The sequence below is a fragment of the Crocuta crocuta genome, unplaced genomic scaffold (genome assembly GCF_008692635.1).
Source record: "Crocuta crocuta isolate KB4526 unplaced genomic scaffold, BGI_CrCroc_1.0 scaffold61, whole genome shotgun sequence".
Classification (NCBI taxonomy): domain Eukaryota; kingdom Metazoa; phylum Chordata; class Mammalia; order Carnivora; family Hyaenidae; genus Crocuta; species Crocuta crocuta.
In genome coordinates, this window is record NW_027528369.1 from 10,674,208 (window position 1) to 10,683,826 (window position 9,619).

At 67.7% G+C, this 9,619-nt stretch overlaps 3 protein-coding genes across 3 annotated transcripts in view; 1 reads left to right on the forward strand and 2 right to left on the reverse strand.

The window, feature by feature from the left end:
• Positions 1 to 3,833, forward strand: part of CDT1 (chromatin licensing and DNA replication factor 1) — a 3,876-nt gene extending 43 nt beyond the window's left edge. The window contains exons 2-10 of the mRNA XM_077754190.1: positions 124 to 449; positions 527 to 681; positions 1,200 to 1,397; positions 1,501 to 1,646; positions 1,828 to 1,928; positions 2,392 to 2,580; positions 2,856 to 3,008; positions 3,090 to 3,291; positions 3,515 to 3,833. Of these exons, the coding sequence (XP_077610316.1) occupies positions 124 to 449; positions 527 to 681; positions 1,200 to 1,397; positions 1,501 to 1,646; positions 1,828 to 1,928; positions 2,392 to 2,580; positions 2,856 to 3,008; positions 3,090 to 3,291; positions 3,515 to 3,678 (1,634 nt within the window). The 3' untranslated portion in view covers positions 3,679 to 3,833. The remainder of the gene's footprint in view (positions 1 to 123; positions 450 to 526; positions 682 to 1,199; positions 1,398 to 1,500; positions 1,647 to 1,827; positions 1,929 to 2,391; positions 2,581 to 2,855; positions 3,009 to 3,089; positions 3,292 to 3,514) is intronic.
• Positions 3,834 to 4,285: 452 nt separating this feature from the next.
• Positions 4,286 to 6,657, reverse strand: APRT (adenine phosphoribosyltransferase). The gene is made up of 5 exons (XM_077754191.1): positions 6,587 to 6,657; positions 6,385 to 6,491; positions 5,194 to 5,327; positions 4,884 to 4,962; positions 4,286 to 4,668 (listed from the first exon to the last, which is right to left on the reverse strand). The coding sequence occupies exons 1-5, from the start codon at positions 6,655 to 6,657 to the stop codon at positions 4,526 to 4,528; spliced, it is 534 nt and encodes a 177-aa protein (XP_077610317.1). The 3' UTR covers positions 4,286 to 4,525.
• Positions 6,658 to 6,667: 10 nt separating this feature from the next.
• GALNS (galactosamine (N-acetyl)-6-sulfatase) overlaps positions 6,668 to 9,619 on the reverse strand; it is a 17,081-nt gene continuing 14,129 nt past the window's right edge. The window contains exon 13 of the mRNA XM_077754117.1: positions 6,668 to 7,463. Coding sequence (XP_077610243.1) covers positions 7,377 to 7,463 — 87 coding nt within the window. The 3' untranslated portion in view covers positions 6,668 to 7,376. The remainder of the gene's footprint in view (positions 7,464 to 9,619) is intronic.

The window sequence follows — 9,619 nt, forward strand, 5'->3', positions numbered from 1 at the left end:
GGAGAAGGGGCCCCAGCAGCTGCGGGAGGCAGTGGAGAAGGCCCCCGGCCGGTCACCCCGGGTCACCGAGACCTGGCAGGTGGGCGGGCCTGCTGGAGAGCACTGGGCGGTTGGGGACCGAAGGCACGGGGAGTGAGCGGGTCTGGAGGGCCCAGCGCAGTGGGCGGCCGGATGGCCAGCTTGCCTGCAAGGCTGGGCTGGGGGTCAGGCCTGCGGAGAACCAGCAGCACAGACAGGCCTGGCCCCTCTGGCCCGGCCGTCATCCCTGCCCCCAGCAGCTGGTGTTCTGGCCAGCTGAGGGAAGTAGGAACCGGGTCTCCCCACTCCTTCACCTTTGGGGTTCTGTCCACCAGGTCTCGGGCCCCGATGCCTTGGCTGCCCCAGGCTCCCCAGAGCAGGCGGCTGTCTCGGCAGGTCAGCCGCCCCCCCCAGCAACCCAGGAGGACAAGGTGAGGCTGGACCCAGGGCAGGGGAGGCGGCGCACCGTGGGGGCTCCGGGCCAGCTGACGGCATCTTGTGTCCACAGGCCTCCTCAAAAGTCACACTTGCCGAGCTCAAGTCATGCCTGCAGCGGGCACGGGAGCTGGGGGCCCGGGCCCAGGAGCTGACAGCGGGTGCCCAGAGGAAGGCTGCTGGGGAACCCGGCGTGACGGAGCCCGAGGGCCAGCCAGCAGGGCCACGGTGAGTCCTGGGTGGGCGGTCAGGCGCCCAGGGAAAGGCCAGGCTGGTGGGAAGATGTCAGGCGGGACAGGGCTGGGCGGAGGGGGACCGTCCCTTCCAGTCCCTGCCACAGGCTTGCTCCGCTCCTCAGCCTCCGTCCATCAGAGGGAGCCCCTCCTTGCCTCAGTGGCCCTTGTCACTTCGGAATGCTATCCACGGCTGGCGGTCACTGGGTATTTGTCTCCCACACCCGTGTCTGTCCTCCCCAGCTCCTGGGGTCCTGTGTGCCGCGTAGGGATCCGGAGCCAGGACTTCCCTAGGTGACCAGGGCGAGGTGTGAGGCCACGCTTTTCCGGCCCCGTCCCGGGCAGTGCCTGTGACGGGAGACCGGGCGTGCAGGGACTTCGGGGACGGGTCTGTGGCGGGGCGTGCGAGCGGGATCGGCTTTCGGGCCCCGGGCCGCCCCGGCCCCTCGGCTGCGTGCCGTTGGCGGGCGTGGGTCGGGGGCTTCTCCTGAGGCCCGGCTCCCTCCCTGGCAGCGGAGAGGAGGCCCCCGCCTACCAGCGCTTCCACGCCCTGGCCCTGCCGGGCCCCCCGGGGCTCGTGCTGCCCTACAAGTACCAGGTGCTGGCCGAGATGTTCCGCAGCATGGACACCGTTGTGGGCATGCTCCACAACCGCTCTGAGACCGCCACCTTCGCCAAGGTCAAGCAGGGCGTCCAGGACATGATGCGCAAGTGAGCGGCCGGCGGAGGGCGGGGGCCTCACCCTGCCTGTCCGGTCTGAGTGCGCCCTGCCCGGCGCCCGGCGCCCTCTGACCCGGCACCGTGTCCCCTGTAGGCGCTTTGAGGAGCGCAACGTGGGCCAGATCCGGGCTGTTTACCCCACTTCCTACCGCTTCCGCCAGGAGCGCAACGTCCCCACCTTCAAGGACGGCGTTAAGAGGTCTGATTACCAGCTTACCATTGAGCCGCTGCTCGACCAGGGTGAGTGTGCTCTGACTGAGGCCCCTCCTCTCCGAGCCTCGGTTTCCCTGTCCGTGACACCGCGTGGTTTCGGGTGTGGGTGTGAGGCGTCAGGCACCAGGCCCCATCCAAGGCCGGTGGTCTGGGGGCCTGGGCGACGGGGCGGGCCCGGCCTGGGGGCTCAGGCCTGGCCTTCCCGCAGAGCCTGGCAGCACGGCCCCCCATCTCACGGCCTCGCACCTCCTGCGGCGCAGACAGGTCTTCGGTCAGAATCTGGTGGAGCGCGTCCGGGAGCACCACAGGGTGAGCCACCCAGGTGACCCGCTCCGTCCTTGGGGGAAGCCCCTCCCAGCAGGCCCTGGGCTGGGCCCTGTACCCTGTTCCCTCCTCTGCGCTCGAACCAGCCCTGTTGTAGCCCCGTCTTATCCCCCAGGAGACGGGCTTTCGTGAGAGGCTGACTCTTCTTCGAGTTCTCTTGACCCGTCTCCACGGCTGCCTTATGGGCTGGGTGCAGGGCTGGGTGAGAGCCCTCCTCCTGGTCCCCCGGGACTGCAGCCTCAGGCCCTGGGAGGCGCAGGACGGGCTGAGTGCTGCTCTGTGCGCCGAGTTGTGCCCTTTGGCCCCGCTGAGTGCCTGGAGCTCAGAGAGGTTCAAACTTGCCCAAGGTTGCCCAGCTGGGTGGGATAGGAACCCAGCAGTCCTGCCCACCGCCCCCCACGCAGATGTGCCCGGGGTCACCTGGCGCTCCTGTCCCCGTCTCACACAGGCCTTCCTGGCATCCCTGAACCCACCCGTGGTGGTGCCTGAGGACCAGCTGACGCGCTGGCACCCCCGCTTCAATGTGGACGGAGTGCCTGACATCGAGCCGGCTGAGCTGCCCCAGCCGCCCACCACGGAGAAGCTGGCCACCGCCCAGGAGGTGCTGGCCCGTGCCCGCAGCCTGATGTCACCCAGGGTGAGACTGCATGAGGGCCTATGGGGTGGGGCAGCCTGGCCTCCACACGGGCACCTGACGGGCTCCATCCTTGGCCAGGTGCCTCCGGGGTGGCGGGACGTGCCTGCTTGGCAGGCTCTGCCCTGGGGCATTGGGTCTCTGCCTCGGTGCCCAGGGTGAGCCTGACCCGGACACACACCCACTCCTGGGCAGGCGTCCGTGCAGGGTGTGAGCGATCTCCCTGTGGCTGGGCCAGAGAAGGCCTCTCCTGAGTTCTCCCCTCTGACCTGCCCCAGATGGAAAAAGCCCTGAGTGACCTGGCTCTGCGTACGGCCAAGCCCAGCAGCCCCGGGTCCCCCGGCCCCGCCCTGCCGGCCACTCCCCCGGCCACCCCGCCTGCCGTCTCGCCTGCCGCCCTGAAGGGGGTGTCCCAGGACCTGCTGCAGCGTGTGAGTGTCTGGGGCCCTGGCGGGGGTCCTGTGGGACCAGCTGTCTGCTCACCGCCCTCTCTTCCCCTCGGGCCACCGCAGATCCGGTGCAAGGAGGCGCAGAAGCAGCTGGCGCAGATGACACGGCCGCCGGAGCGGGAGCAGCGGCTGCAGAGGCTGGAGCGGCTGCCCGAGCTGGCCCGCCTGCTGCGCGGGGTCTTCGTGTCGGAGCGCAAGCCCGCCCTCCCCATGGAGGTGGCCTGCGCCAGGATGGCGGGCAGCTACCACGCGGCCATGAGCCCTGGTGTGTGCAGGGGCGTGGGGCGGCGGGGTGCTGGGCCCTCCCTGTGTCCCCGACTCCGGGATGAGGCCGGGCACCGTGCCCTCAGGGTGAGCCTCCACCCGGCCCCCCAGACCCTCTCACATGGCGCCAAGCATCAGGGGACTGTGGGTTCCCTCCAAGCTGCAGGGCAACCCCCCTTCCCACTCCCCCCCCCCCCCCCCCNTCACGCCCCGTGTGTCCGCAGGGGAGATGGAGACGCACGTGCGGCTGCTCGCCGAGCTCCTGCCCGACTGGCTGAGCCTCCACCGCATCCGCAGCGACACCTACGTCAAGCTGGACAAGGTTGCTGAGCTGGCAGGGGTCCTGGCGCAGCTGGCGCGCCTCGCCCGGGCCGAGGCGGCGCTGTGAGCCTCGCCGAGCGGGGCTTAGGCCCCTGGCCCGGCCTGCTGGCTCTCTTTTGTCCCCTTTAGGAACACAGTGCACTTTCCTCCCCCCCCAACTCCCCACCAGGGTCTCTGGCCCCTGGTGTAGCATGTTGTCATTAAACTGGTTTCCGTTGGTGACTTGTCTTTGCTGCCTTTGGGGGCGTAGGGAAGCGGGGCAGCTTTGCAGTCCGTGTAGACCTGGGCGAGGTGGTTGGCAGAATGGCCCCTAGACATCCCCGTGGGAACCCCGGATGACCCGGTGTCACCGCTGGACCCCCACAAGGGGGAGATGGACTGTGACACTGGAGGGTGGAGGGAGGGCCCAGAGCCCAGGCGTGGGAGAGGCAAGGAGCCCGATTCTCCCGGGGCCGCCAGGAGGCGGCAGCATCTACAACCCCAGGCTGACAGTGTTGCGAGCCACCCAGCAGGCGTGACTGCCCAAGCCACTTGGGCAGCACCTGTCTGCTCCTTCAAGGGTGAGGCAGCTGCAGCCAGGGGGCCAGGCATGCTGCCCAGCCGGCGAGGTGGGACTCCCACACCTCCCGCCCCAGGCCCAGACCCCGCCCTGGACACCCGGATGAGAAAGCCACTCTAGCAAAGCAGTTTATTCACCTTCTCCTTTCGGTGTCTGTAAACGGAACTGCGGTGGCCTGAGCCACCAGCTCCAGGCCTTGGCACCTCCGGGACCCACAGGAAGGGCCCGAGACAGTTGCCCCGGGCCCTAGAAAAGGGCAACTGGAGAAAATGGTGAAAGGTCCAGGCAGGTGGCCAGCGCCCCCTGGTGGCCGGCGGCCAGCCCCTAGGCTGGAACTCCCCTCTGCGGGGAGCAGTCAGTCGTACTGCAGAAGAGAGAAGGCCGGCACGGCCCCCAGCTTCTCCCGGCCCTTCAGCGAGGTCAGCTCCACCAGGCTCACGCACTCCAGCACCTCCACCCGCAGCTGGCCCAGCAGCTCGCAGGCTGCACGCATGGTTCCTGAGGGGTCCGAAGGCGGCACAGAGTGAGGCCCCACCCAGCTGCGGGGCAGGGGCGGTGGTGTGGGGACCAGGATCCCGCTGCCCACGCAGGGTCTTGCCGCTCACGGGGAGACTACGGTGCTGTGGCCCCAATCCACAACCTGCACGTGGGATGAGGCACTCCCTTGCACTTCCCGCGGTCCTAGCGCAGGGGGGAGGCGGGGAGACCCTCACCGCCAGTAGCCAGCAGATCGTCCACGACAACCACCTTCTGCCCTGGCTCCAAGGCGTCTCTCTGGATTTCCAGCTCAGCCTGCAGGTGGGAAGCAGGCACAGGGTCCGCATGTGGCCCAAACAGGCCTTGGAGTGCAGAGCCCAGGACGTGGTGCTGACAAGGCCACAGCCTGGGCCCGGGTCCGACCCACCCAGCTGCTGCTTGGCTATGTGAGCCAGGCTGGTGTCTCAGACAGTCTGACCACCAGCCACGCCCGTAATCATCCTTAGGAAACCAAGGGTCTAAGGTGGCAATGCCCGGCCCACTCACCTTCCCGTATTCCAGTGTGTATGAGGCGGACAAGGTGGGGCCGGGTAGCTTCCCTCGCTTCCGGATGAGCACGCAGCCCAGGCCGAGCTCCTGGGCCAGGGAGGGCCCGAACAGAAAGCCTCGGGAGTCTAGGCCTGTTGGCCAGAGCTGGGGTGTCAGGGGTGGCTGTATGGCATGGGGATCCCCAGGGGCCAGTGCTGGACAAGGACAGGTAGGCTTTGCAACGACCAAAACCCCCTGGCTTTGTCGGCCCCAGCTAAAAGTCCTTGACTGAGCACCTCTGTGCATGGCGGGGGGTGGGGGCGGGGGCTCAGGGCAGAAGAGTGAGAGCCCGAGTGGAAAGACCTGTGAGGCCTCAGCGAAGTTACCTGCCTGCACCCCCAGCCCTGCTGCCAGTCTGAAACTGGGCTGCTAATAACCATCGAACGGACTCGGACGGCGCTCTTCATCCCTACGGGCAGCTTCTGCCACAAGGGGCTGGACACTGGCTGTTTCCTGCGGTCACCGGGAAGCGAAAGCGCAGCTCCCCACCCTCCCCAGGGGTGCATGAGGGAGGACTTCCGCAGGAAGGAACCCCCTGAAGGGTACAGCCAAGTGAAAAGCTGGGGTCCCACAGGGCAGTGGGGAGCCACAGGAGGGGCTGTCCCCGAGACCTGGCCTGCCGGGGTCCTCCCGAAGCCCGGCGCTGGGCAGAGGGCCTGGCCCACGGCTCAACACACAGAAAGGCAACACGTGTTCTTGGCCCAGTGGACTCTGGTCCGACACTCCCTGGGGACATTCAGCCGCGGCCCCACCGGTCCAGAGCGGAGGCCCCGGAACTCGGCGACGGGGATGACCCTGCCCTCAGCCGCCACCGCGAGGACACGCTCAGGCGCCAAGGGGGGCTCCGCACGTCTATCCTTACCGCCTACTCGAGGGGCGGCAGCCAAACAGGGGGACGGCGTTTGGCGTGTCCCCGAAGGACGCCCCCAGCCTCTCCCAAGCTAACGTGGGGCGCCCCTCCTCTGCTCCGCTCAGGGCTCGGGAGGGAGAAACGCACACAGGGCCCTCACGGAGCCTGGCGCCGAGCCGGCGGCCTCTCCGGGCGTCTGGGGTCACCCCCGGGCACAGCAGCGGCGCTGGGGTCGGGCAGGAGGCGCGGGAAGGGGCTCCCCTGGGATTCGAGAACCCGCCCGTGCCCCCTCCACTTGCCCACGATGTAGTCGATCTTGCCGCCATGGGTCTCTTTCAGGTGATTCGTCAGGAGGCGGATGGACGCGCGGAAGGAGTCGGGGTCCTTCAGGAGGGGCGAGATGTCCCTGGCACGTAAAGGCAGGCCTGGTGACCCCGGGCTCGGCGGCCTGGCCCCCGCGACTCCCCCCGGCCCGCCCGCGGTCCCCGCCCGCGCCCGCACCTGAACAGCACGCCCGGCACGGGGAAGTCCGGGAAGCTGCGGATNCCCCCCTCACTTCCGCAGAAGGTCATCTTCTCAAAATAAAAATAGCAAAAATGCCTGTTACTTTATTCTAGAACTTTCCTCCATCATTTCCCCAGGCTTACGACGGCACAGCTTTGCGGTCATATCCGCAGAGACGTGGAAACTCCACTCTGCAGGGCGGCTCCACGCGCCTTCGGGACGGGGATCTCTCCGCACCAGGCCACCCGGCGGAGGGGGGCGGCGGGCGGCACCGCTCACCACGCGGGGCACTAGGGTCAGCATCCCCAAGGAAGGATGAAGGCCCTAAGGTGCCAACATCCCTCTGTCCCCCCTGCACCAGGGGTGCCTTCCACATTCACAACTCCGCCGCAGCGGGGTGGTGCCAAGGGGCTCAGACAGGACTGGCACGGGCAACTTTGACAGTGGGGCTCACACATGGGAGGGGACAGCCACGCCTTCTGGGTCCTGGGAATCGCCAGCCGGAGGTCAGGAGCCCGCAGACCTGAGAAGGGTCTGAGGGGCAGCCTTCTGCTTCTGGGGCTGCGGTGAGGCCGTGGGGACCGGAGGAGGGCGGAGGGGCTCCAGGGCCCCGGCGGTGCGCAGAGCAGGCCCGCTGTCCCGGCAGGTGAGGTCTGTACGGCGCAGGCGGGGCGAAGAGCAGTTGGAGCCCTTCCAGCTCGGGAGCCCTGCGGCCAGAGCCTTCCTCCCCGCAGGCACTTGCACGGCCGGTGGGGGAGCCCAGGCCTGGCCAGAGCACAAGCGGGTGCTAGTGGGGCCAGGAGCACTTCTCGGGGACGGACTCCGGGGGCGTCAGGCACTTCCCTAACTTTTCACAGCCCGGGGGCGCCCAGTTCTGGCAACGAGAATTAGGAGAGAACGTTAAGTTAATCTAAATACTTCTGGGCTCAGCAGTGTCCAGACTCCTGCCCCGCCCCACGTCCTCCTTGGCCTCGGGGCCCAGGGTGTGGGTGGTCATGGGCCAGGCTGCCCCCTGTCCCCACTGAAGCTCCACATTTCAGGAAGGGCGGACAGAGGCTCCTTCCAGCTTGAAGAGTCTCCACAGGAAGCGCTCTATCGCCTGGGGGGGGAGCTGGCCTGTCCTAGTACAATGTGACCCAGCAGAGCAAGGCCGTGCACGTTCATGTCCGGACTGTCTCCTTCCGGCCATGTTTTTCCAGCCAGAGACTCCTGCCCCCGAGGGAGGCTCCTGTGTTCTGTGTCCTCCCACGGCCCCTGGGTGCTCCTGTGCCGTGGGAGGGGACTCAGAATCTCGCTGGGGACACTCCTCTGAGGGCGGGTCCCAGAAGCTGTGTGTCACTGTGTCAGACATTCAGTGGCAGGGAGAACCCCGGGGAGGTCCTCTCCTGCCCCGGATGGCATTGCGTGGCCCCTGGGTGCCCACGCAGGGTGGGGCCAGCCACCGGGACAGGGCAAGCTGTGGATAAGGAAGCTCTTCTTTATCTCTGAGGCAAGAAAGCGCCAGGGTGTGCAGATACCGAATCTGGGCACAGGCTGCCAGTCTGGGGCCCCGGGGGGAGCCAGCACCCGCAATTCTTAAAGGCTCCTGGTGTCTAACGCATATCATGACAGGCTCTGTTCAAGGGCTGTGACAGACTGCACAGGGCAGATCTGGACAGAGGGCCCCACACTGAATCCGCATCCCCACTGGGCTGGCAGAGCGGAGGCAGGGCTGAGCTGGGGCAGGACCTCCCCTCCATCCAGGGTGTGGCGCGGGCTGAGGGCTTGGCACACGCATGTAAATCCAAGCAATGCTCCTGGGCAGTGCTCCCGTGGGAGTCTGGGGGTCGCTGGGGTTCTCTCAAGGGGTGTGGGGGGCAGACTGGGTCCCCCTCGCCCCCAGTGCAGGGGGCAGCCAGCTGCCGCAGTGCCCCAGGCAGGCCCCTCCCCACCAGGCGGTGGGAAAGGACGCTGCCACCCGGACACCCTGCCTGCGCCCCCACGGCATTCCCCAGTGGAGGGCACGTCGCGGGTGGGGACAGCTGCCTTGCCGAGGAGGGGTAAAGGTGGGGTGTGGAGTGGGCACCATGGCTCCTCTGTGGGCGGTGTCACAGGCGCTCAGGCTCCTGGGACAAGGCGCCTTGGTGGCCCTGAGACGGGGGCCTTCCTGCCCCACTGCTCTGAGTTCAGAAGCCGGACAGCCCCTGGCACCCCCGAGGGAAGGAGGCGGCAGCCCTGCTGGCTTCTGCCCTGAGTGTCTTTCCATGGGGAGCCTCAGGACACAAGGCCCCAGACGTGGGCAACGGCGACACAGCCACCCCCGCACTGGCCCCGGCTGATGAGGCGGCCTGTCCGCACCATGATGTTTCTCGTGCCAGAACATGCTCCTGACAATCGCCCTGTCCTCCTGGCACATTGTCCCCGTCAGCCCCACCCTGTGCTTTGGGATCCACACCGCAGCTCCTCAGAATCACCTGGTGGGGGCGCCTGGGGGCTCAGTCGGTTAAGCGTCCAACTTCGGCTCAGGTCATGATCTCACCGTTCGTGGGTTCAAGCCCCGTGTCGGGCTCTGTGCTGACAGCTCAGAGCCTGGAGCTGCTTCAGATTCTGTGTCTCCCTCTCTCTCTGACCCTCCCCTGCTCACGCTGCCTTTCTCTCTCTCTCTCTCAGAAATAGATAAAACATTAAAAAAAAATCACGTGGTGGGTATGGGGAATGGGGTGTTGGGGGGAGGGGCCGGCCGGCTGGGAAGCCAGGCTAAGCCATCGGGGACGGGGCTCTGTGGGTTCTGGGCTGCGGCCGACACCGGGACACTAGAGCCCCCATCTCTGCGGCGCAGGGCGCACACAGACACGTTCGGTCCCAGGGACAGGCCTCGCAGGCGGGTCCCGCAGCGTCCAGGGAGGTCTGTCCCCGACGGGACCTCCAGGCCGTCAGCCCAGCACGTCCCCGCCCCACACAGATCTGGCTTCCTTCTTGGGCAGAGCGGTGACACATGCGTGGCCCGAGCCAGAGTGGCGGGGGGGGGCCCGGCCCGCCCCCCGCGCCCCC